Source organism: Nannobrachium achirus (assembly GCF_963921795.1).
Source record: "Nannobrachium achirus genome assembly, chromosome: 2".
NCBI classification, from domain to species: Eukaryota; Metazoa; Chordata; class Actinopteri; order Myctophiformes; family Myctophidae; genus Nannobrachium; species Nannobrachium achirus.
In genome coordinates this window covers 31,109,498-31,137,488 of record NC_137811.1, presented here as the reverse complement: position 1 = coordinate 31,137,488, position 27,991 = coordinate 31,109,498, and the positions used below count along the sequence as shown (strand labels likewise).

General features: G+C 42.5%; 1 protein-coding gene across 1 annotated transcript; it reads left to right on the top strand.

The window, feature by feature from the left end:
* Positions 1-27,819, top strand: LOC308280008 (cell surface glycoprotein MUC18). The gene is made up of 7 exons (XM_080720255.1): positions 1-139; positions 9,857-9,978; positions 11,707-11,902; positions 14,222-14,367; positions 18,105-18,249; positions 24,154-24,301; positions 27,303-27,819. The coding sequence occupies exons 1-7, from the start codon at positions 88-90 to the stop codon at positions 27,388-27,390; spliced, it is 897 nt and encodes a 298-aa protein (XP_080576381.1). The 5' UTR covers positions 1-87; the 3' UTR covers positions 27,391-27,819.
* Positions 27,820-27,991: the final 172 nt, after the last annotated feature.

The following is a 27,991-nucleotide window of genomic DNA, read 5'->3' as shown; positions in this document are numbered from 1 at the left end:
CATACTTTCACTTCATGCCAGTTTAAACAAGGAAGAACAACACGTTCAATCTTTTTTTGCTAGACCTTTGTTCTTGGATATACAGTCATGAAAGAACTCGTGGGGATACTGACGCTTGCCCTGTTCCACGCCAGTTATGGTAAATATGGTGCACACATGTGCCACTAACATGTTGTTTGTGTGTGTGTGCGTGTGCGTGTGTGTGTGTGTGTGAGTGGGGGGGGGGGGGGGCACCTAAAATTGGCTATTGGCAACTGTTAAATAAAATCTTATGTGTCAGACTTAAAGGGCCAGTTCACCTCTGGGACAACCAGATCTTATTTTATTGTTGTTTGCATTTTGCATCATATGAGTCATCATGCTGCATCATAATGATGCAATTCATGCTGAAATACTAAAATATCTCAAAACACAGATTGAACACAAAAAATAACTCAGGATTGTGTTGATCTTGTCCCAAACAACAATAAAATAAGATCTGGTTGTCCCAGAGGTGAACTGGCCCTTTAAAAGTATCCTTCTACTGTACTTCTTGTTTATGCCCCGAGATGACTGGATATACAGGTTTTGTAGCAACTGTAGAAATATTAGACCTCAATTGTCAAATGTTTAAGAATGTTTTTATATGTATAGACCTTTACTCTAATTGAAAACATTTACATTATTATTATTATATATTTTTTTACATTTTGGAAGAAACGTACTTAGTTGGTGCCCACCTATATCCTGTTACTGTGTGTGTTTGTGAGTATGTGTGTGTGTGTCGTGCGTGCGTGCGTGCGTGCGTGCGTGCGTGCGTGCGTGCGTGCGTGTGTGCGTGCGTGCGTGCGTGCGTGCGTACGTGCGTGCGTACGTGCGTGTGTGTGTTCACTTTGCCTACTATTTGCCTACTATATGGTGGTCAGTTTGTGCCTGCATGTCATCCTACCTGCCACATACAAGCCTACTGTTGTCCTGTCTGTTGTATTCTAGGGCAGGGGTTCTCTAAGCGGGGTCCAGGGATCCCAGGGGTCCATGGGGGGCTTCCTGGGGGCCCAAAGCAAAATGAGAAATAGTTCAATTTCAATGATATTCCACTGGTTATATCTTGGAGTTGGAGAAGTCTGTACTAAATTGTATTTAACAAAACTCTTCTCCTGGCACAAAACCTTTTCAAATTGCTTAATTATGTATAAATGTGTGGCTCCTTTACACAACATTATTTAGAACCACTGTTTTAGGGAAACATGTAAAATGTCAAGGTGGATTTCCCCTTGTTTCTGTGAAATGTAAGCAGGAAGTGTTTGTTTGTGAGGGGAATTTAGCATTAAGAACAGAAACTCAAATGAATCCTTCACTGTTTACCAGGGCCCAGGGGTGGGCAACCACCTGTTCTACCATGTGATCAGACTGGGCACTGGACCTGATAAAAAAAAAAAACATCTTTTAACCATAAAGCATTTCTACCTATACTCATATCGTCAGAATGGATTTGACCTTTATTATCCATATTAGATTATTGACTCATTCTTTGTTTGGTTTCATTATTAAATAAATAATATACTATATCGTCGTTGTCGGGTGGAAACCTTGTATGTCCAAAACCTTCCTTTTTATATTATTATTTCACTACTTTTATGCAATACTCTTCTTGTATGATGAAGTATATTTACGAAAAGAAAAACACACAAATTTGAAACTTGGAGATACAAGGTTTCTGCCTGACAGTGACAATATTGTACTTCAGCATAGGACAAATAGAAAAAAAATATCAGATTTACCAGTTCACTTAAACTCAATTTAAGCTTGTAATTGGTTAAAGTATCCCCCCACCACCATCCCCTCCATTGTCGATTATGTAGATTAATTCGCAGTGTTGCTCCAGGAGCTCAAACCTTGAAGGTCAGTCCTATATTTATGCTTGTATTATTCTAATTAGCAGTTTATAATGACGGTAAGTCATGAAAGCAAGCGGTGGTTTTCACTGTCTGGCACTGGGAGAACACGCCAGCTTTGGGATCATAAGCTAAGTGATCATATTATGCCTTATAAGGTTGCCAACCCATGCTATATACTATACACACTCATACAGTATATATATATATCGTCGTTGTCGGGTGAAAACCTTGTATGTCCAAAACTGTTTTGTTTTGCATTATCATTCTAAAAAATGACTTAAACTAGTGAAAACAGCCGATCTACAAGCGCACATCGCCTCGCACCGCGAGGCGTTGTGTGCTTGTAGATCTGCTGTTTTCACTACCTTTGTGCGACGGCCTTGTATGATGAAGCAGGGCTTTACTTTGAGAAAGAACGTACAAATTTGAAACTTGGAGATACGAGGTTTCTGCCCGACAGTGACGCTATATATATGATTAAATTGTTTTTCTCTCTCTCTCTCTCTCTCTCTCTCTCTCTCTCAAGTGCATTGTGTTTGTGTTTATCTTCCAGTACTGGCCACTAGGGGGCCACAGTGTTTTGGTCAGTGGTGCTTGCACTGCTTGTCTGTGGGTGTGTTTGGCAGAGCTCCAGTTTCAATCATGAAACAAAGCAGTGGAAAGAGGAAGTGGCTGGTTGCTGGAGTCTGAGTAAACAACCTGCTTGAACTTACACTTAATCACAAGACCACAGCAGTTTAATGTGCCTGGGCCTTGACAACTAGAAGGCACAATCAGTGAACCAAACATAAACAAATGGGTCACCAAATAAAAATAGAAGTGAAAAAACATGTTTTTATGCTCCGGGCGACTCATTCATCGAATGATTAACACTATAAGACTATATTTTGTGGAGGGGCTTTCCATGTACAAATCATTATGAATGTATGTGACTAGGCCTATAGGCCTATAACCTAATGTATTTATTCGACACAATCCTGAATTGGGCCTTTAAAGTACAGGTAAATACTAACAGGAACATGAGGGGGTTACAGACAGTTTTTCTTAAAAGAAAAAGAAAAAAGAAAAACAACAAGTCAATGATTTGACCACACTGCCAGTGCTGACCCATGCTGCAAAACATGTGCAATCTTTTTCTCACTTTTGAAGTGTATTTTATTTAAATGGAATTTCACTTTTGGAGTAATCTTTCATGACTCTGACTTTGCTTGATTCAATATTTTGATATTTGTTTAATCAGACCTCATTTATAATCCTATGCAACTTCAAACTCCACGTTAAACTAATTGTGGGCTCGCCTGGAAGGCGAGCACACGTATGTTATCTTCATTATTTATCTATCAGTCAGTCAGTATCCTCAAAACTTTGGCGCGATTCATCTCTTAAACGCTTACACCTTTCAACACCATTCAAATTTTTATGTGTTCAGCTTACTGAGGACAAGTGTGCTTGTATTTTTGGTTTTGAAATGTTTTGTAGTATAAATATAAAAAAATAAAAATGTTTAACTTTAAGCACCCAATGCATTTCCAATGGGTCCCCAGAGTGGAGAGAAGGATAATAGACCCATGTTTATGTTAAGGCGCTGTGGCTGCAGTGTTCACACTTCAGATATGCTATCTATATCATTGCGTTCACACAGGTCTGCTCTCTGATTTGATCCAAATGTCTAAGCTGTGTGATGTATAAAACTATAGTTATAGTTAAAACTATAAATAAATGTCCCTCTCCACTCTACTGATTACACAGCTGTGATCAAGAATCAAGTCCGGGCGATGGGATGTAAATCCCATAGCCATATATCCTAGCGCCCGCAGGGACAGTCAGCCATATTAGTGGTTGTTGTTGGTTGTCAGGGAGATATCAAAACCAATGCATTTCCAAGTCAGATCCACAAACACAATAAAAGCCATGCTCCACTCCTCAGTCTGGAGTGGCCACATAGAAGAACGCCTTGGTTATAGACATAGTGGAGGACATATGTGATCTGGGATTGTTAGCCTACAGTATATGCACTCAATATACTCCACTACAGTTGGAGTCCATTTGACAGTTGCTGGTTCCCAAACACAGAATCAAAAATGTAGATCTAGAACACATATAATATGTACAGTACAGTAAGGTTCAGTAGAGTACAGTAAAAGTACAGTAAGGTTCAGTAGAGTACAGTAAAGTACAGTAAGGTACAGAAAGGTACAGTACAGAAAGGTACAGTAGAGTACAGTACAGTAAGGTACAGTAAAGTACAATACAGTACAGTAAGGTACAGTAGAGTACAGTAAAGTACAATAAAGTACAGTAAAGTAGAATAAAGTACAGTAAGGTACAGTGGAGTACAGTAAAGTACAGTAGAGTACAGTAAAGTACAGTATAGTAAGGTACAGTAGAGTACAGTACAGTAAGGTACAGTACGGTACAGTAGAGTACAGTATAGTATAGTACAGTAAGGTACAGTACAGTACAGTAAGGTACAGTAGAGTACAGTACAGTAAGGTACAGTAGAGTACAGTAAAGTACAGTAAGTTACAGTAGAATACAGTAAAGTACAGTACAGTAGAGTACAGTAAAGTACAGTAAGTTACAGTACAGTACAGTACAGTACAGTACAGTAAGGTGCAGTACAGTATAGTAAGGTACAGTACAATACTGTAAGGTACTGTACCTTACAGTACCTTAAAGTATCCTATTTGTTGGGTTGGAACCGAGCCCACACTGTTTCGAAGGAACAGTATTTCTAGTTGAAAATAATATTCATATTTTCTGTTAAATGTTAAAAAATGAAGGTCTCCCCATGCAGAATAGGACAATCAGTAACCAGAACCAGGGACGTGTTGTCAGTGTTTTGAAGTTCAATTGACTTTTATTTGATATTCTGAGCAAATGAAAATCAAAAATCTAAATATTGAATCAAGCAACTTGGAAAATAACTTGGTAAATAACTCCAGAATAGTGCTGAACTGAGTTTAATTCCCCCTTAAATCTGATTTCGCGTTTACACAGCAACAAAGCAATAGGCCACCAATGACAAGAAGTGTCCTTCACATGAAAAACTGACATGGAAACATAGGTTTCTTGGCACACATTTTCACAATTTTTCAAAAATAGCAGATCTACAAGCTCGCAGTGAGCTTGTATATCTGCTATTTTTCAATAGTTAACATTCATGGGGGGCCCGCAGTGAATCCTTGTACCCAGGGCCCAGAATTTGGTGTGACGCCCCTGTACGGGTGTGACGTGCTACAAAAAGACTGTATAGGCTAGTTGGCTTCAAAACAAACTCAGTGCTCCAATGACGCAGTCAAGCATCAATCATGCTGTTAACCATTTCCCTGATGTTTAATAATACTTCCCTCATTTACGCAGAGCAGTGGCTTTACTGAAGTAAAAGTATCAATCCTGCAAGGTAGAAATACTCTGTTAAAAGTAAAAGTCTGGAATTACAAAACACTTGAGTAAGGGCTCGGTCACAGTGACGTAGAAAACATTTATTTAACTTCCTCTTCCTGACTGCTTATAATTGGCTAAAACATTGGATCCTTTACTAAGCCTTGTGAATCATAAAACAAAGGCCCACTCTTCTGCTGGCAGCTGTGTGACCTTCAACCTGTAGTTACTCCCTAAATTCTATAACCTTATCTACGAATGGTGTTTTTGTCCAAGTTCTCAGTGTTCAAATTCTATCTAACAACTAGGGCTGTCACGAAATGACATTTTACATGACGATTAATTGTCACTCAAATAATTGGCGATTAACGATTTAATTGTGTTTTTGTCGTTGACAATTACATTTCTGTTTGGCTTGTAGGCTTTGAAGTTGCACATGGCAGATATGACACATAACCTAAATACCGGTATACAAAGAAATGGCTGACATATTTGACAACTTACTACTTAAAAAATTACTTTGATAGTGGAAATAGCCGATCTACAAGCTCACAACGCGTCGCATTGTAGATCTGCTATTTCCACTACTTCGGACATTTTTCAACATTCACGATTATGACGATTATGACAAAATAATTGCGATAAGGTCAAATAATCACGATTAGACGATTATGTAATAATTGTGACAGCCCTACTAACAACACAAGGTATTCACTGCTACATAATAATATAATGTCACCTCATCATCAGTTACACCACACTTTTATTCTACCTATGACACGGGGCGGATTCTGCCAATGCATTTCAATGGGAATGGAGTGGTTTGAGGTCATTTGAGGATTTCTGCTAAAAAAAGAAAAGAAAAGGAAAAACTCCATTCCCTTTGAAATGCATTGGCAGAATAAAAGTCCTGTGTGACACTGTCCTAAAAGTACAAAGGTATTGGCATCAAAATATACTTAAAGCAGTAGTTCACCCCCAAAATTACATTGTTTCTATTGATTACTCATGAGCCATGCCATGGAGACTTGAGTTCAATAGTATTTTTTTTTTTTTTTTGCATTCCTAAGACAATAATTTGATTACAATAAATGTACCCCCTGGGGCGCCTGCTATGGCCTAGTGGTCAAAGCGCGTACCACTTACTAGGCTATGATGCCTGCTGGCGTCGCCGGTTCGATTCCCGATCCCCGTTTCCTGTCAGTCTACTGTCCTATCAAATAAAGGCATTCAAAGCCCAAAAATAAATCTTAAAAAAAAACAATAAATGTACCCCCATTGATTCCGGCCCATCCGGAATCAATGGGGTAAAATATACTATAATCAATTGTTTGTCTTAGGAATGCGACAAATACATAAAGATATTATTGAACTCAAGTCTCCATGGAGTAATCAATAGAAACAATGTCATTTTGGGGGTGAATTACTCCTTTAAGGTACCAAAAGTAAAAGTACTCATTTTGCAGCAGAATGTTTCACAAATAAAAATCTTTTGAAAATAGCAGATCTAAAATAGCAGAGCCATTTGAAAATAGCCAATTTACAAGCTCATTGTGACGCATTGTGAGCTTGTAGATCGTAGATCAAATGTCTGAATTGTAAATAGGGCTGAAGTGGTTATGTATGTTTTGTAATAATAATCAAATCATCTACAAAGTATCTGACTAAAGTTTTCAAATAATTGTAGTGGAGTAAAAGTAGCCTACAATATTTGCCTCTGAGATGTAGTGGAGTATAAGTAAAAGTACTGAAAACTGGAAGTACTCCAGTAGAGTAAAAAATACCTAAAAACTGTACTTAAGTACAGTACTTGAGTAAATATACTCTGTTACTTTCAGGGGCGTCAATTGGGTATGGCAGGGGTATGCAGCTGCCATACCCAAGGTCCAGGTGCAATTCATTATTGATATATGATATGATATAGTACTTTATTGTCAGTTCACACTGAAATTTGTCTTACGACACAGCAGTCATGTATTCAAAACATATATACAAACATTTGTAACACATCAAGGCATACGTGACACGCTGAGTCGCGGTGCAGCCCCTGTACCAGCGCACCAAAACTAAACAAACAACAACAACTAACAAAATTATTGTTAATTGTGGCACGTTTACTAACATGCCAAGTTTAGCTGCACTTGAACAACCATTCCAGGCTGCCATATCCAGCCCAAGAAACCGCAGAAACGGGGGGAAAAATAAAATGTACTTAAAATAAATGTATCATGCCTGTTGCTAAGGTATGGCAACATGACTGGTGTCTCGCATGCGCGCGAAGTCGCGCGTGCGAGACACCATCATGTTGCCATACCTTAGCTTTTTCTGAACTAACGCCACTGGTTACTTTACACCACTGACGCAGAGTGTGGCTTGAGCAACACTTGACTCTGCAGCAATAGTGTAGTCTGGTCACACTTGGCTAGCTACAAAAAAACACCGTTTCAAACATCTACCTCTATCAATTTAGCAGGCACGTGCACACATAGACATCAAAGGGGGCTTGAGCCTCTGCCCTTTTATCCGTCTGTAAAAAATGCCCTCTCCAGACCATGAATGCAGTTTTACTATGGTGAAAGAAATGCAAATGCCCCTCTTTACATGCCATACCTGAAGGCAGATTCAAGATAATTTGATTGTCAAAACTCTCCTGAACTTGATTGCGGCATATTATGTTGAAAGAATTGCCCTCTCTGTGTAGAAATCCATGCCGTTACGCCACATCTCCAGTATTCACTTGATTATGCTTAGTTCAATGTGGTATCAAGCACCGAAAATAACCGACCTCCAAGCTCACAACACGTCGCAGCACGACGCGTTGAGAGCTTGGAGGTCTGCTATTTTCAATATTTTCACCAACAGGCCGTTTTAGAAATTACAGCCCCTGCCTCTCTAACATTCTCTGCACGTCCTTGCAATTTAGACATCTAACCTCCCAGGGCTTCCTAAGAGAAGAGACTTTTAATGATTATTATTAATTATGATAATAATTAATGTGGGGGCATTCGGGTAATTGGTAAAAAACCTTTACACAATATGGCTATTTTTGTCTCTGCGAGGCTGAAGACATGGAGACCAGGGCAGAACCTCCGCCTTTTTTTCTTCTTTCTCTTGGTTTAATAAAGGTCAATAAAAATAAATAACATATTGAGTGGCTGTGCAGACCCAGGTGATTATCGTATATAATAGGCCTATATATATTATTGAATGCTACTGTGCCATTCCTGCCATTGTAGAAACTGCTGCTCCCACCCCTTTCCTAAGAGACCACAATGGAAATGTATTGTGTTATAATCTTGACTTTTATATTTTTATTTACGTGTGTATGGCGCTGGTTTAGCTTTCTCAGCAGAGCCCAACAGCATGTTTTTTAAGATGAAATTGTCAAACAAAATCAATCAATCAATTCCTTCACTCCCATTTCTTTGCTTTTGTACCTGCATGTTATGTATCATAGCAACATATAGAAACAAAGACTATTATAACTCTATGGCAGGGGTCTTCAACAGGGGGTCCGGGACCCCTAGGGGGTCCTCAGAGTTACTACAGGGGGTCCTCCAAATCGTTGTGTGATAGAAACCTTTTTTCTCCTTTTTTATATTAACCACTTGAACCCTAACGTCCATATTCTGAGAACTTTAGCCGAAAATAGCCGATCTACAAGCTCGGCTATTTTCGTCAAAGAGCCTTGATGTAGAGGGGAAAAGAGCAGACTAAGTACAGAGTGAAAGGTCAAGTTTATATGTATTGACGGTTCCAGTGCTTAAATATCTGAAAACACAAATTGACATGAATCCAAAATACACTGATGATTGTGCTTTCAAACGATTAAACTATATGGAATCTATGAACAGGTTGTGGGGGGTCCCTGCTTCATCCCGCTCTCAACTAAGGGGTCCTCGGCCTGAAAACGTTGAAGACCCCTGCTCTATGGTTCTAGCATGCACTGTTCCGTGCTGTTCCTGCGCGTGCATGTGGGAAATATATTGGCCTGACGGCGTCCGGTCACGTCCGGCCGCGAAAGCACTACTGAGCAACACTTCTCCCTTACACAATCCTTTTTGACACATATTTTCGGAGAACTGCAGCTATGAGCCTTGAACTAATTTGCATGCCGGGGCTGTTATATAAATATCAGAAATATCGGCATTGCAACTTATTCCAGTGGTGGCCCCTCTGGGTACGATTATCAGCTTAACGCTTAACATGCAAATCTGTCCTGTATATCGTCACTGTCAGGCAGAAACCTCGTATCCCCAAGTTTCAAGTTTGTACGTTTTTTTCACCAAGTAAAGCCCTGCTTCATCATACAAGGCCGTCGCACATAAGTAGTGAAAACAGCCGATCTACAAGCACACAACGCCTCGCGGTGCGAGGCGTTGTGTGCTTGTAGATCTGCTGTTTTCACCAGTTTAGTTCATTTTTAAAACGATAAATACAAAACAAACGGTCCTGGACATACAAGGTTTCCACCCGACAACGACGATATCTAAATATCTCTGTCTGTCCTTGTCCCCTCTCACTGTCTGTCTGTCTGTCTGTCTGTCTGTCTGTCTGTCTGTCTGTCTGTCTGTCTGTGTGTCTCTCTCCACTAGGCACTCTGTCCATCAAGGGGCCCACCCAGCCGGTCCTGCGCTATGAGAGGGTGGTCCTGGAGTGTCTGGTCTCCGGTCCTGAACTCAACCTGAGCCAGGTCCACTTTGAATTCCGCAAGACGGTGAGTGTGCTTAAAGTTGTACTATGTAACTTTTTTTATAAAACAAATCTTAAAATTCTCCTAACTATTAAATCACAAAAGTTTTAGAAGATCCGCGCCGTGAATTTCAGCCTGTAAAGCCTTCTCTGTATGTAAACTGAGATCCTTGCCGTGGACCGGATCTCGCGCCAAAATTGCGTCATCACACTACCGGCCAATCACAGCGAGGGTTATACAACTGCCGGCCAATCACAGCGCATCTTGAAGTGGGGTCGCTATGGCAGCCATATTTGTTGTCGCCCGTTTGTACCATCCCTTCTCTAGGTAATTTCGCCTACCAGGCAGGGTGAAGGAGTCCGTATCTCTGGAATTACTGAACGCACAGGAACAAGGGACCCCTTAAAAGATAGATCTCAGCGAGGTGGAGGCAGACGCGGGGGTCTGAAGGTACGAAAAACGTCCGAAAGACGCGGACGCGACCGCGGTTTGCTATAGGGCTAATGACCACTAGTTGGGCATCTTACACAGTATGGCTTTAACACAAGGTCAAATCAAATGAATTATTTCACAAGTCAAACGACTTGGGTCTGACTCGACCGCCTGGTCTCAAATGGCTTTAAAGCCGGCAAAAAAAAACGCGCTCCTCTGCCTATTAACAGTACTCCCTGATTTAATGCTGAAATCTGTATGCTGAATAAAACGAAGCACTGACTTGATTTACATTCAGCTGAGTTAACCTGCCATGACTGCACGTCATTTATTCTTAAAAAGCTTTTTTATTCATAATTGCATTTATATTTTACTTGTGTATACCTAACATTGAATAAGACTCCTATTCATAATAACCTCTTCAGCAACATTTTCAAGGCACTAGACTGGTCTATAAGTAAGCAATAGTGATAACGAGAACAAGCTCACATTGTCTGACTCTGCTGTCTCTCATTAGTGACTGCAAAACACTGCTGCTTGTCAAGGCATTCTCCCACCCGTTGTGTCAAACCAACGGGTGAAGCATGGTCAGATTTTGTCCCAACTGTTCACTATAGTACGATTTGAGAGAGAATATCTAGTGCTTGTTGGCCATCGAACCTCGTTCTGGTGTCTAAAGCTATTTAGTTTATTTAAGGATTTGCTGTTCAATTCTTCCTGCTCTTTGTATTTTGGTTAGGAGTAATCTAATATGTTGTTGGTAGGCTGAAATGGGATTGATTGAAAAGTTTATTGGAAGGTTGGATAGGAAGTACAGTTTCATGACAGTACAAATCACTGGTACAACTAAAGATCCTAGTAAGCTTTTTTGGCTTATTTACACAGGAACTCATATAACATTGAAAGACAGATGGATAGAACACAGTATGCATAGGATATCATCAATAACAAAAGGGAAAAAAGCATTCATAAAGAAGAAAGAAAAAGATAAATAAAATAAAATAAATCGAAGATATTTACAGGAGGTAAGCAATTCTATAGCGTTTTCATCTGCATGTTTGATCAAGGCACAATTAAGCAATGATTATCAGATTAGTGCAGTACTGCAGTGCTTAGAAAGCCCAAAGGGACGTGTCAACTAGGCCACGCTTGAAAAGTAATCATCGTGTATTGACATGTGTCGGTATACCTATCTGCCCCTCTTTGTTTTAATTCTCTCTCTCTCTCTCTCTCTCTCTCTCTCTCTCTCTCTCTCTCTCTCTCTCTCTCTCTCTCTCTCTCTCTCTCTCTCTCTCTGTCTCTTTGTCTCTCCACCTCCAGTCCCTATGGATTCAGCTGCCAGATGAAGATAACTGGTACATGGGTCGATGCTGGTGGCCCTGGCGAGCCTTGTTCTCCCACCGCGAGGAGGGCCGGCTGTTTGTGGAGGGCCCCATGACGGAGCACCACGGTGGCTCCTACCGCTGTGTGTCTGATGCCGGCAATGCCTCGGAAATACTGAACATCACAGTGCATTGTGAGTGCTGAACAGGGGTGTTGCACCAAATTCTGGTCCCTGGGTACTAAGATTCACTGCGGGCCCCCCATGAATGTTCTTTAAAGGGGGTGGGGGTTTAACCCATTTAGACTGGGAACGCAATATTACACATTATTTTGTGCTTTAACTTGAAAAATATTAGAATAATATTATATACATATATATCTGCTATTATTGAAAAATCGTGAAAGTCTTTGAATATTTCAGTTTTTTGGAAAACCTATGTTTCTTTGTCAGTGGTGCCCAAACCTTTTCATTTGAAGAACCCCCAACATGATATGTATTTGGCCACGGACCCCCATCTCAAAGATTTACACACACTTTCACGACTTAAAAAAAAAAATAGCAGATCTACAAGCTCGAAACACGGCACTGGTGCCACGCTGTGAGCTTGTATATCTGCTATTATTCAATAGCTAAAGTATAACATAATTAAGGCCCCTACAACCTTGAGCCCTAGTAACTCAGTCCCACTTTCCCCCCCTTGTGACGCCACTGTGAGAGAGTGAGAGAGGGAAAGTGTGTGTTAGAAAGTTGCTGGTCGAAGAAGTTCTGCAGAAAAGCGATTCAAGTGAGTCAAAGAGAAATGAAATTTTTAGAAGTTAGGATTTTGATCGCTGTCTGTCTCTCCATCCTGTCGGATAACTCACTCCAAAACCAAGGTAGTGCCTGACTGTGAAGTGCACAGACAAGGAGCGCAGCGCATTCATTTTATCCTCTGAAAAGGAAGACGTTGGTGGCATGGCGATGCGTACTCTACCCTTTCCAACTAGTAAGGAAACATGAAACCACCTGAAAGAACATGGGGGAAAAACAAACAAGCTGACAGCCATAGACAGTCTGACACTCTGAAAGCCTTTCCTCCCTCAACCCATGCAGCCGGCAGGAGGGAACGTCAATCTGTCAGACGTGGTGGACACTGCTTTCTTCCCAGCAAGGGATAGAAAAACACATAAATCATACATAAAATACTCATACAGCTGCACTATGTAAACTTTTTGAGTGGTGCAGCGAAACACTCCTACTGTACATCTGGCTTTGTCCGTTTGTCCTGCGTCTGTTTGTACGCTCAGGGTCACTTTGGCCAAGCTTAATGAAATGAACTTATAAATGGCACCACTCACTTCACACTGGGTGTGAATTTCTTATTTTATTTTACCAATTTGTGTGATAGAGCGTGATAACATAGTGTCCAGTAACTTGGTCTGCTCGTCTTTTGAGACATTTATATCCTTAGTCTGGTTTGTCCACTACAGGTTGACAAGTGGTACTGCCTGACGGTCAGAATTTAATTTATCCCCTGAGCAAGAATGCAGACTCTATTAGCTCAGTGGTAAAAATGTCTGCATTTGCGTGGGAGAGCCAGGTTTGAATCGGGGGTAGGACATGCATTACACTACAAAACAACTGCAGAACGCTTACTGATTGACCACAGTGTGTGATAAACTGAATGCAGTTAAGAATGTTGTGATCGACTGAGTTATTATGTGTGCACATTGAAAGTAGATACCGGTAATCTTCAAGCTCGTGTTCTGAGCTATTTTCTGCTATTTTCGATGCGTGACACCAGCACACAACTAAGTACAAAACCACAGGCACCGCACAGGGCTTGGTGTCATACCGCCTGCCCTGATTATGCCTATTCTCTCAGTAGTCCTCCAATCGACTGTAATTCCGTTTGATAAGCTCCCCGGCCTTGTGTGGGTAATCAATAAAAGCCAATGATCAGGATGGACAACGGGAGGGGAGTCGGCGAGAGAGAGAGTGTGAGAGAAGCAGAGAGAGGGAGAGAAAGAGAGCGAGGGAGAAGTCACAAGCTAGATGAGCGCGGCCCCGTCTATCGAAAATGAGCCATTATTCACAACACAGCAACTCTAAAGACTGTGAGAAGATGACGCCTATTATCACTGCTATCGATTGCGTGGCTTGAGCTCGAACAAACGTGCGGGTGGGATAGGGATTGGTGGGGGGTCAGAGATACTCAAACATGCTTACAGACCGCCGGGTGTGTACCCGCTAACATCACCGCAATCACATGTACACACACGTTCCAGTGTTCTCGGAAAGGCCGCTTTTACAGCGTACTGTACATTCGGGCCGCCTGTTCCATCAGTGCCTGGTAAGTGGTAATGACTCATCTCTCCTCTCTCTCTCTCTCTCTCTCTCTCTCTCTATCTCTCTCTCTCTCTCTCTCTCTCTCTCTCTCTCTCTCTCTCTCTCTCTCTCTATCTATCTCTCTCTCTCTCTCTCTCTCTCTCTCTCTCTCTCTCTCTCTCTCTCTCTCTCTCTCTCTCTCAGACATGGAGAGCCTGATCATGCACCAGTCAGGCCTGAGGGGCTACCTGGGCTCCGTGGTGGAGCTGAAGGTGCCCGTAGGGGGCAGTGTGGAGCTGGAGTGCACCAGCAGGTCATCGGCGGAGCCGGAGTACCAGTGGTCAAAGGAGGTGAGGTTTGAACTGTGTGTGAATTAAGGGGCTCTGCTGGAGGTACCAGCTCTCTGTCTCTCTCCTCTCTCAGAGTTCTCTTGTTAGCTTGCCTCAGGTCTCTTCCACTCTCCTCTGCCCTCACACTCTCTTCAAGCACACTGTCGTTCTGTTCCGTTCCATTCCTTTCTGTTCGGTTCTGTCCTCTCTCTCTCTCTCTCTCTTTCTCTCTCTCTCTCGTCTTCTCTCTTCCTTCCGATTTCTTTTTCTTTCAAGCCACATACAGGATGTTCCCTATCACCATTCTCTCTTCCTCTATGGCCTCCTCTCCACAGAAGAGGGACTTTGTAGGCTATTGAAGCCCAGGCTGTTTGAGACCCCCATGATGGCATGGGAGAGCAGCTTAACAGCTTAATGAGGTTTTAGACCGGTGGCTCCCAACCTTTTTTTCCCCCTTGGAGCCCCCACTTCTTACATCTGAGACCACCACATGCGCTCAGACACACACACGCGCACACACACATGCATGTGTGCACACACAAACTATATGCTGTAGTTCTCGTAAAAGAATAGCACAAATCGCTTTGTGAGCTTATTTAACGGTTATTTTCACTATTCTTTTTTTTAGATATGTTTTTGGGCTTTTATGCCTTTATTGATTGGACAGTGACTGACAGGAAATGGGGATAGAGATGGGGAGTGACATGCAGTAAAGTTGGTGGGGATCGGGAATCGAACGAGTGACACACTGTCAGGCTACACCAAGCCTATGTGGTATGCGCCTGGACCGGTAGACCAGCAGGTGCCCCTATTTTAAATTTTTTTTTTCCTTTACAATAATAATGACACGCCCAAATAGGGATGCCAGGTTGAGACCACCCATTGGACCACCTCACTGAATGGGTTCCCAGATTGCGTCCAAAAAGACAACATTATTTTTGTCTCCCTGGACCCCAGGTTTGGAAACAGCCAGTGAACCCCCCAAAAAATAATGATGTGGATAGATTCAGTTTGGCGCTTGCTTAAATGAACAAATTACTCACCTTTCAAGGGAATTAAGAACATTTTCTTTTGTAGAGTTGATGAGTGGTGAGTTATGCTGCTCCCCTGTGGTGGGGTTGAGTTATTACATCATCACCCTCCAGCTAGAGGTTTTCCAGGGAGAAGGGAAACATAACTGACAACTTCAACCCTCTGTTATTCACCTTGATATGTTAATAAACGTGTTAAAGGATCACTTCTAAACTGGTTTTACTCTGAAGTCCCAATCCAATTCACTGGACATTTTACACCGGTAATACAGTTTGTCCTTGTATGGTGTATTATCCATGCCAGTTTATTAGTGTGGTTTCCATAGGCAACACACTATTGTTTTCAGTCCTAGAATTATTTCCCAGTAAAGTGAACCTATGTTTATCTGTGTTGGGCGGCAGCACAACAGCAAAGTTAAGCTTTCGGTCATGCTTCACTTGACATCACAATATATAATATAAATAGTAAGACGGAATTAATTTCCCAACGGTTTCCTCGTGGGGCGCGACGTTGGTGTAGTGGTTAATGCAAATGCCCAATCATGTGGAAGGTGAGTGGTTCAAACCCTGCCTAGGCCGACATCAGCAAGGGGGAGAAGACGACAGCCACCTCATGGCCTCCCCTATGTAACAAGAAATCTTGTGAAATAAAATGTCGCCCACCAATCTAGGACAATGATACACGAAAGAAGAAGAAGGATTCCTCGTGACTTGCATCACGGCAACCACACAATTTCCCAGAATTGCATCTTTCTATTTGTTATTATCTTTAATTGGCAGTGGCACACATACATACAAGCACTGCCTCTTTTGTGAAACATCTTCATTAGGAATGTGACTGACGTGTGCATCTTGGACACACAGCAGCTCACCAAGCGTGCGTGATTTCCCTGTCCATCTATTAGTGCCTGTGCTTACATAAATCCCATCAACATCTCTGGATATGACAGATAACACATTGTACACAAAGACATAATGAGCGTAATGCGTGTATGTGTTTGTGCCTGCATCTGTGTTTACATAATGCGCACATGTGTGCGTGTTGGTGTGACAGTGCACATTCCATATCTGCTTGTACGTCCTCTAGTGCCGTACTTATGTGTGAGGGACAGCTGAAGGGCAGAAAATGGCCACGACGAGGCCCCGTTTTGACAGACAGGCGCCGTGGGCATGTTGGCCCCCGGTAATGACAGCGGGACAGGAGCAGGAGCCGGTCCACCGCTTTGGGAGTCAGTGGATTTGCATACAAAATGCGGCTTGTGCCAGACCTGGGCCTTTATGGGAAATCCTCTTAATTCAGACCCATTCAAATTGAAATGGACTTTCTTGGCAGGAGCGGAGGCTCACAGGAGCCAAATCATTTGCATGGTGTAATGTCTTTTTTTCCCCCTTCCACTTTCTCCCGTGTTTGTTTTGTTTTGCAATACAGTACGCGTGCTTGTCCTATTATTTGTCTCCCCTCGTGCCGGGCTCTATCTCATAATAGCTCTGCTATTTTCGTGTCAACAATTCATCCCCGTTCCCTCGCCATCTCATTATCTCTTGTTTTTTAGCGGCATGTTGTTGTCGTACCTCTTCGTTGCCGATGATGCCGTTATTTAGGTTATTGCCTCGTTGTTGATGTGTGCCCATTCAACGGGATTAACGCTCAGGTAAATACCCTTTTTGTGGGACATAGCAGATAGCCCTGAGAGGGTCCACAACATCACTCAGTTGGCAACGGGTATTTCTCTCTCTTTTCCATCTGCTTTTCTCTGGATGTTTCTGTTGCTGGATCTCTGGCTTTCTCTCTTGCTGATGTCTCTCTGGGCCAGTCTTTCTCCTCTCTCTCTCTTTCCCTGCAATCTTTTTTGTGCTCTTGGGTAAGTACATCTTGTTTTGGAGTTCATTTACTTTCTTAGAGCTGCAACAACTCAGCCAATAAAAGAGAAATGTGCCATGCTCTGTACGCCTCTCTGGCTCCCTCCTCTTACTGGTTATGGCACTCCATCTGCTTCTCGGCATCTGTCTCTGTCTCTAGCACTCTCGTCTTTCTACTCCTTTCTCCCTTTTCAGATTCCTCTCCTCTTCTGCACTCACTCAGTCGATCAAAGAGAACAAGCAAAACGTGTAGCTGTGGGAATTTGTTGGCTTTCTCAAGGCAACAAACAACTCGGCCAATAAAGGAAGTCTCCTATTTTCAGTCCCTAATCTGTTGCTTTGCCTCTCTTCCGTCCGTCCGTCTGTCTGTCTGTCTGTCTGTCTGTCTGTCTGTCTGTCTGTCTGTCTGTCTGTCTGTCTGTGTCTGTCTGTCTGTCTGTCATTCATTCTCCACTATCGTCAATGTTGGGTGGAAACCTTGTATGTGTAAAACCGTTTGTTTTGTATTTATCATTTTGAAAATGATTTAAACTAGTGAAAACAGCCGATCTACAAGCACACAACGCCTCGCACCGCGAGGCGTTGTGTGCTTGTAGATCGGCTGTTTTCACTACTTTTGTGCGACGGCCTTGTATGATGAAGCAGGGCTTTACTTTGCGAAAAAATGTACACATTTGAAACTTGGAGATACAAGGTTTCTGCCCGACAGTGACGATATGTCTGTCGTGTATTTACAGCTTGTAACTGTGAAGGTTTCGTTGCCCGAGAAACTGTCAACACAGAAATATCTTGTTTATGCCCTGCCATTTGAGTCTTCTCTGTCATTATCTTACTCTGTCTGTCTCTCTTTCTCTGCCTCTCTCGCAGGGTGTTGACTGGATCCTGCCTTCCTCTAAGCTCAAGTTGCAGGACGTTCAGGCACGGGAGGCAGGAAACTACACATGCCTTGCCAAGCACCCCATCATGGATTCACTCATCAAGAGCCGCACCATCAGCATCACTGTACTGCCAGGTAACGACTCCATAAAAACACTAGAAAGCCTTTTCAAAGGATGCTTTGTTTTGTTTTAACACTGTGAAATACCCCAGTCTGTTGGTTGGCTTGTGGATTTGGGTCTAGGTTCTTATGTAGCCAAAACTATTTATTTGAATGTGAAGAGAACCAAAAGTGAAGAAAACTAAAAAGTTGAATTCGTGCAAAACCCTTTTCTTTAGTTTTTTTGTTATCAAATGTATAAATAAAATACCATCCGCTCCTGTCTCCACCTCATTTCCTACGAAAGATTAGATTAGATGACAAACATATGGCTCCCCTTGTACATACAGATACATACTATACACAAAAAGAACAACATGAATAAAGCAACAATTGCATGAACCTCATTTCACAGATTTCTGTATGCCTTGTTCAAGGCCGTTATGTTATATGGCAAAAACTGTTCTTGAAGCACTCAACACCTAAGTCGATACCTGTGGCTTGCTGGCAGAATGTTATAGTGATTATGGAGCGGCTGGCCAAGTGTTAAGTAGAAGCTGTGCACAGCTTATAGAATAATATTTGTATTTTTACAAATTATTTTGAAATATGAGGTAACCTGATATTATTCTCATCACAACAGAAAGGTCAAGACAAGCACAGTGCTCACAGCACGGTTCAAAATGTAAAATAATTTAATATCCAGTCAGAGCTTAGAGAAAATCAAGAATCCAATAGCAATAAGCCGCTCAGCTGTGAAAGGTTCAGGGCAGGTGGTTTTATGAAGCTTATAGTGTTGGTAGCTCAAAGGACTGACATTGGCTTGGGGAGACCACCAATAGATCAGTGACATGGAGGTCTATCTCTTTGAGATACCACCGTTTGGTATGGTTAACTGTTGAGGCGAAGTTAACATCTAGCATTATAACATTTTCAAGAAATGCAATTATTGAGGGAAAGACAGATTTCTTTAGAGATCAATTACTTAATGCTGGTCTAATCAAACTAGACAAGTAAGCTCAGGGTATTTGTAACTTCTTAAACCAAATTCAGAAATACAACATTTTTATTTTATTTATAGAGCCACCCAACAATGGAACTCATTACCTGGAAATATGAAACTAATCAAAAGCAAGTACTTATTTAAAAGATCTATTAAAAAAGTATTAATCAGAGAGACCACACAATTTGAATAATCTGTTTTTGTACATGATGTTTTACCTATGTTTCTGTATTTTATTATTGGCATTTTAATGTAACTTGACTGACGAGGGTCAGTTGTTGTTCGTTTGAATATTGTATGTTTGTGATGTTTTATGTGGACCCCAGGAAGCAGAAGCTAATGGGGATCCGAATAAAGAATAAAGATGACTCGATAAGTGTTATCTGGTATGTCCAGTAACACGCTGCTGACTAAAATATTTAATATTAGTGTAATTGCTTTCGCATCCGTCATATAATTACATTTACATGGATGTTGATATTGCCTTTTACAATTATCCGATCATAACTAGTAGTGATAATGAGTGACACATTGACAGAAAACCTGCCCAAGTTTAGGTTGGCCATTAGAGTAAGAGCAATATACAGCATACTCAAAAAGGAACCGACAGTTTAGTCATCAGGCAGTTTCATCAATTTGAAGTACTAGTTCGTACTCAGGGGATGCCCACAGCCACACTATGTGCAGACTTGAGACTTGGGACCACAACTGGCACTACAGAGCCCATAGCCTGTGGCAAAAATGCAAATAAACAGCTTAGCCTACATTTGGGGAAAGCAAAAATCTGCTTCAATCCATTTTATGATACAGTATACCAACCCACTGAGGAGAAAACTGCATGAGAACGGCCACGTAACTGTAGAAAGGTCCCTGTCCGCCGTCTGGTCGCTGTGTCACTGTTGCACACTGGGTGCTACTGTGGGTTGTTGCTGACACAACTGATGCCAGCCTTGGGTATGCTGCCTGTTATTGTTATATCAAAAGTCCTTTATAACTTTGCACTGTTGAGACAGCTCTCTCTCTCTTTCTCTGCAGCCGTTCTCTCTGGCGCTGTCTTTATAGCCCTGAGCCCAGGTACAGCTTGCTACTGTAAGAGCACAGTTTGGAAACACCTGGCGATGAATTAACCCTGGCACTGCTCTCACAGCTGCACCCACAGCAGTCGTAATTGAGCTCAGATAAATGCTAATAAACTGCCTTTTAGTCACTCCCTGCATAGGCCAACTGTCAATGCCCATCATGTGCAATTTTCATATTGATTGGTCAACCCACTGAGGAGAACAATGTAGGAGGACAGAAAGACAGAAAGACAATCAGATCGTGAATAGACCGTTTGTCAGCCTTCTGATTGGTCCCTGAGACTCCCTGACTGGCCAACCAGAAAAAAACATTCACTTTTTGCTATCGGGGGTGGAGTTTGTGCAGTGGAGAATGTTGCTTCAGGCTTTCAAAAACTGTCCGCAGTGCGCGACACGGAGATCGGCCGGTACGGTGATAGCGACGGCAAGCGTCAAGCGATCTCGCTCATCATAACGAATAAGCTTCAACAAACTAGTTCACATGTACCTTATCAATGGTCTAAGAGTCACGATTGGGTACATATAATTTAAATGGGCAGAATTACGAAAAGCCAGCCTATTATGTGAGGAGAAACATTCTCTCTGTCCTCTTCCTAGTACCCAAGATGCAATGCGCTTCTCTTTCTATCTCTGATCCAGAGGATTAAACTAATTAAAACATTTATTTTTCGGGGGAAAACTACTGTTTTGCTATGTAATTACTGTACCTTTTTCTTCCCTTTTTATTAATATCACGTAGATGTGTTTTTTGTGGTACTTTATATAGCTGTAATGAGGCTATGAAGGGGGAAAAAATCCCATCCACTTCCACTATAAAAGAATCTGCAAAGAGGATTCTGTCCCACTGGGATTAAACACATTAAAACATATATTTTCGGGTAAACCCCCTGTTTTGCAATGTAACTACTGTACCTTTGTCTTCCCTTTTTATTAATATCACCTAGGTGTTTTTCCTTTGGTACTTTATATAGCTGTAATGAGGCTATGAAGGGGGAAAAAATCCCATCCACTTCCACTATAAAAACAATCTGCCCAGGGTTAATGTCCCATCATAGTAACAGGGCAGAATGGGGCGGGATTTACAAAAGGGTTTATTGTACAGACAGACAAAAGAGATTAGAGTGCAAAGCAAGCGTTTTTATCAGTTGAAGAAAACTTCATGGTCACAATGCATCAAATCTATTTTTGCAGAAGAGATTTGGTGTACCGGGGAAAAGGAGGGAGCCTATAGACCTGATATAGGGTTTAAGTGACATATACTGTAGGGTTTAAGCGGTTAAAGTGTACAACATTTTGAACAGAAAGGTTTTTGTGAGATACATAAATATTTTATGTAGGTTACTTGAGTTGACGAAAACCATTGTGGTCAAAACATTGTAGACTCAGTTCACATTGAGAGAATCCCAAACACTGTACAGATACCGTAGCTTCTCTCTTGTCTTTATATTGCACCTGTTAAAATGTCTGTCTGGATAATTGGATGTGCAGTTGTGCACGTACTGTCTTGGACTGCATCTATTTTTGTCCGTTTCACAGCTCACATGGTCCTATTGATCGCAGGTCTTCTTTTGAGTACCGGTAGACAAAAACATTTAAAATCAATATGGACGGAGAGCTTCTTTTCTAGAGAGGGGTGTGTGAACCATTTAAATAAACAATGCCAAGTTTTACAAAATGTTTGATAGAACATAGTTATTAATGCACAGGGAACCACAGACGGAAAAGACAATACATACAAACATATACTGTACATTAAAAAATATATAGAGACCTATCTGTCTTTGCATTACCTGGCTACAGTATTAACGAGACTTAAGGAGAAGCGACGGTCTCTGCGTGAATCTGTATGAGTGAGAAAGACATTTTCATGTCTCAGGAAAAGCAAGTGGAGAATTAATTTCATTACAACATTACTACTAATCCAATTTATGGCAGTTCATCTGTCTTCATCATCTTTATCAACGACCTGAGATGATTGCTCTGTGGGTTTTTTTTAAACACCGGCCAATCAACCCAACGAGATTCATAATCCTCACGATTGCGATCACTAAAATGATATGCAACCTCTGAAACCACAATTAAGCCAGTCATGATCGATGCACGCTATTTATTATGGTAAAGATATCTTATTAATGCTGAGATTGACTCATCGGTCAGTTCTCTATATGCTGAAGCGTATCTTGGCACATGGAAGCCCATGTACTAATTAAATAGGTAATAACTTTTTTAAGATAGTGGAAATAACAGTTTCTCATCATTGGAAGTGTCAGGGAGTAATTGTGGCGTGTCCTTACTGTAGCCCACCTCTGCGTCATGCCAGAGGTACATATCACCACTAAACCACCATTAAATAACCTTTGTTCAACTTCCATCATGGTGTACAGAAGGGATCTCCAAGGACCCCTTAGCTGAGAGAGAGATGAAGCAGGGACCCCCACTCATATTGTATAAAAATGTGTTGCAAATTCAAAATGTTCATAGAATTTCTTAGACAGCTTATGTTCCATCAAACAGGGATGCTAGGGTTCAAATGGTTAATGTAAAACACATGATCCTACCACACAAAGATTTGGTATCCCCCCTGTAGTAACTCTGAGGACCCCCTAGGGGTCCCGGACCCCCTGTTGAAGACCCCATGGTGTACAGACATAATAAAACATTGCTCCCCAGCATGTGAAGACATCAAAAGCTGAAGTATGGACCACAAACTGACATGAAATTAATTTAAATCTGTTAAGAGAGAACCTTCAAAAACATTAAAGATTCGATCAGTCAAATAAGTAAGCAACTTTAAGTTTACATAATACTGTACTTACTACTTAGTTACAGTATTATAGTGCAATCAGTGTGTGGAATGGGTTACCCACAAGCCTTAATTCCATTATGTCTATTGTTAACTTTAAGTCCTCCATAGAGCTGGCTAATTGAGTTGTAGCATGCCGTTTCTGCAAACGCATCTTGTCTGTTATTTAGCATTGTCTTGTACGTTGGAAATTGTATTGATTTTATTTTTCTGTAATAGCTCTTTTCGCTAAACCCTCCACAACATACAGTATGGCGGTGCACTCAGCAGTTTACACACACTTACGCTCAAGGGCATGCAACTCACGACGAGCCACTATTTTCAACACAATAAGCTGCCGTTGTAAATTAAGCGCGTCTCCCATTCAACGCTGTGGGCCACAGTCTGTCTTCCTCCATAACAACGCGTCACCTTCAGAAGAGTTTTGCCTGAGGGGCCGCAGTGGCTTCTGATATCAGGCGGTTGGTTGATGTATTCCCTCCTCTGTCGCTCAGTGCAGGGGCGTCGCACCAAATTCTGGGCCCTGGGTACAAGGATTCACTGCGGGCCCCCCATGAATTTCTTCATAGGGGGAGGGGGTTTAACCCACTTAGACTGGGAAGTGGGAACACATTATTACGCATTAATTTGTGCTTTAACTATTGAAAAGCAGATATACAAGCTCACAGCGCGGCACCGAGTGCCGCGCTGTGAGCTTGTAGTCTGAATATTTCTAAGGTTTTTTGAAAAACCTATGTTTCTATGTCAGTGGTGCTCAAACGTTTCCATGTGAAGAACCCCCAAAATGATATGTATTTGGCCACGGACCCCCATCTCAAACTATTTAGTTCCAGGGACGCCCTAGAAGCAAAATATGAGTTCGCTTAAAAAATACATTTGAAGATTTGCACACATTTTCACAGCTTTTAAAAAATAGCAGATCTACAAGCTCGAGCTTGTAGATCTGCTATTTTTCGAATAGCTAAAGTAGCCCCTCCAGCTCCACCTTGGGCCCTAGTAACTCAGTCCCACTTCTCCCCCCCCCCCCCTCCTTGTGACGCCCCTGTCCTCCTCAGTGACTGCCAGCTGGTGGGAGAGCAGTGACGGGTACCTCATCCTGATGACCTCGGGGACCGCCCTGGCCCTCCTGCTGCTCACCATCACCGTGAGCACCTTCCTGTGCCGCCGGGCCAAGCTGGCCAAGAGCAGCAGCAAGGGGCCCATGTAAGACTGGAGCGCCTGGGGGGACTGTTTATCTCATGTGTGTGTGTGTGTGTGTGTGTGTGTGTGTGTGTGTGTGTGTGTGTGTGTGTGTGTGTGCGCGTGCGCGTGCGTGTGTGTGTGTGTGTGTGTGTGTGTGCGTGTGTGTGTGTGTGTTTAATCTTTAGTAATGATCTCTTCCACAAACATGTTTAACATCTTCTCCCGGTGGATAACCCGTGTTTGTTCACCGTAAAATCATTCGCTCCGAGAGTGTGAAAATTGGTCAGGCTTTCACGATTGTCGGGACTTAAATTGACGCTGAGGATTTTACTGTGTGTGTGTGTGTGTGTGTGTGTGTGTGTGTGTGTGTGTGTGTGTGTGTGTGTGTGTGTGTGTGTGTGTGTGTGTGTGTGTGTGTGTGTGTAATGCGTTTTCCGCGTCACCACGCGTGTGTACACAGGAATGCGTGCTGGTGCATATTTTTGCATGTGCACATTACCTGTACTGTACGCATGCGTGTGTGTGTGTGTGACTGTGTGTGTGTGTGTGTGTGTGTGTGTGTGTGTGTGTGTGTGTGTGTGTGTGTGTGTGTGTGTGTGTGTGTGTGTGTGTGTGTGTGTGTGTGTGTGTGTGTGTGCGCGTGTGCGTGCCATTGTTTATAGTGCTTTATCCTCCCCCAGCCTCCATCATTCACCCAGCAATTGTCCATACAGTATTTTGTATGGTTATTGCTTTAATATTTCATTCCCGGCATCTTTTGACACACCAAGGCCAATCCCTGCGTGCGCATGAGTTTGTGAGTGTACAAGCGTGCTGATGACGGCTGTTACCCACTTTGTGTGTGTGTGCGTGTGTGTCTGCGTGTGTGCGTGCCTGTGAAGGCGTGCGCGTGTCCATGTGTGCGCGTATCTGTCCGTCAAATTTCTGTCTACGCGTGTAGAATGTGCATCATTGTATTTGTGCTCTCTCTCTTCCTAAGCGTCTCCCATACTGTATATGTGTATTCTGTATGCACTGGCTTGTACTCCACTGTGTGTGGGAGATGCGTGAGTGTGCTCACACATACAGTACTGTACGACGTTATAGTTCTCTTATATAAGTGTGCAGACCACCCACACACACTTTTGTGTTCTCTAACCACTTAAACCACTTATGTATTTAGTTGACCTTGACCCCTGCTCTATACTTGGCCGCTACCTTTAGCTCTCCGCTGAAAATAGCAGATCTACAAGCTCACGACGCGTCGCTTTTGCGACGCGTTGTGAGCTTGAAGATCCGCTATTTTTGGCCGAATGTTCACCCCAGAATAGGGACGCTACAGTAGCGTTTGTATAATAGTTAAGGTGTTTTCAAATCTATAATCCACAGTCTCAGTGGACTCGAGTGGCTTGACCCTCGTCTTTGATTTTCTCTGTGACCCCCCACCCCCCCGCTCTCCCCTTGGATTTTCACACCACTTTCCTCGTCTGCAGAAAAAGCCCCGGTTAATAACTCCAGTTTAATGCAGTGCCTCTAATACAGTACTTAGGGCTGTCACAATTATTACATAATCGTCTAATCGCAATTATTTGACATAATCGCAATTATTTGACATAATCGCAATTATTTTGTGATAATCGTTGTCATAATCGTTTACATGTTGAAAGATGTTTATATATGTTCAAACATTTAAAAAATAGTGGAAATAGCAGATCTACAAGCTCAAAGTGTAAAGTTGTGAAATATGTCCTTCATTTCTTTGTATATTAGGTTATGTGTCATATCTGCCATGTGCAATTTCAAAGCCTACAAGCCAAACAGAAATGTAATTGTCAACGACAAAAATACAATTAAATCGTTAATCGCAATTATTTGAGAGACAATTAATGGTCATGTAAAATGTCATAATCGTGACAGCCCTAACAGTACTTAATTTTTTTAAAATAAAATAAAGCTCCTGCTGCAATGATAACTGACATTTGCAAAAATGTCCATTTGAAAGCTGTACATGCGAGGCAGCGTGCATGTCAGCAGGGGCGTCACACCCAGTTCTGGGCTCTGGGTACAAGGATTCACTGCGGGCCCCCCATGAATGTTAACTATTGAAAAATAGCAGATATACAAGCTCACAGCGCGGCACCGAGTGCCGCGCTGCAAGCTTGTAGATCTGCTATTTTTGAAAAATCGTGAAAATGTGTGCCAAGAAACCTATGTTTCCATGTCAGTGATGCTCAAACTTTTTCATGTGAAGGTCCCCCCATCTCAAAATATTTAGTTCCAGGGACCCCCTCAGAAGCAAAATTTGAGTTACAAATGTTCACTTAAAAAATACATATATTCAAAGATTTGCGCACATTTTCACGACTTTTCAAAAATAGCAGATCTACAAGCTCGCAGCGCGGCACTCTGTGCCGCGCTGTGAGCTTGTATATCTGCTATTTTTCAATAGCTAAAGTTACAAGGGCCCCTCCACCTTGGGCCCTGGTAACTCAGTCCCACTTTCCTACCCCTTGTGACGCCCCTGCATGTCAGTAGCGTGACCTCATGTGGATGTGCTGGTTAACCTCTTCGCGCGCGTGGCCTCCTAGAACAAGAACACATTACAGTCTTCCTCATGATGCCAGCTTCTCTGTTGGCGTCCGCACGGCTAGTACAGTATGTGGCGTATGTGCATGTTTGTGGCCGTGTTCCATCCAATCAATGTAGCGTGGAAAAGCTGCATGACACTAACGTACGTGTCTGTGTGTGTGTGTGTGTGTGTGTGTGTGTGTGTGTGTGTGTGTGTGTGTGTGTGTGTGTGTGTGTGTGCGTGTGCGCGTGCGTGTGTGTGTACAGTATGTCTTGTCTGTCGGTGGCTGGCTGCATGTTCGAGTCGATCGCTGGGTTCTAGTCTATAATTTTCTCACACATACCTCCCTGGCACCTACTGTATACTATGCCTGTGCCGTGCAGAGGAGGGTCGATTTAATGATTATCACGCCTCTCTCTCTCTCTCTCAATCTCTCTCCCTCTCTCTCTCTCTCCACCCCCCTCCCTCTAACAGTGACGACCACTCCCAGAAGAAGCCCATCTACAAAGGCAGTGCAGAGTCACTGCCCTCCACCTGTGAAGACAACCAACCTCTTGTCTGAGCGCTTTTGGAGAGCAGGATGAAATCACCGGGAGAGATGGACTAGAACAGTGGTTCTCAACCTGTGGGTCGGGACCCCCAGAGGGGTCGCCAAGTTATTTTGGGGGGGGTCCCCGGATGATTAACTTAATGTTCGCTCTACAGTTAACAAACCAACATAAAGTTTAAGTGTATAGAGGGTATCTGCACATTTCTAACGTGACAGTTTATGGACTTTTTAATACCTCTAAAATGACAAATTAAACATTGACCAAATTGTCAAATATTTGAGGCAGAAATTGTGAAAATAGCCAATCTGCTATTTTCAAAACAGAACCATGCTATACAAAATCTAATTCCTTAACTCTTAGTGCTCGTAATGGGTGGGGGGTCCCCAGTTACAATATGATTATTTTGGGGGTCGCGACCTGAAAAGGTTGAGAACCACTGGACTAGAAGAGGGGGGGGGGGTTAGCAAGAGGGGGGTGGAAATGGGAATACGGGTGGGTGGGCAGGGAACCAAGGCCGGGCCGGGACGGGACAGGGGTGGAGGGGGGACAGCACTAATGAGGGAGATGATGGCACGGAGTCCCGGTTGGTTGCACTGTGGAGGGCAGAGAGGG

Coding starts and splice junctions, on each gene's coding strand:
- LOC308280008 (XM_080720255.1), top strand. CDS start 88: ATGAAAGAACTCGTGGGGATACTGACGCTTGCCCTGTTCCACGCCAGT. Junction 9,979..11,706: donor ACTTTGAATTCCGCAAGACG/GTGAGTGTGCTT, acceptor CTCCACCTCCAG/TCCCTATGGATTCAGCTGCC. Junction 11,903..14,221: donor ACTGAACATCACAGTGCATT/GTGAGTGCTGAA, acceptor TCTCTCTCTCAG/ACATGGAGAGCCTGATCATG.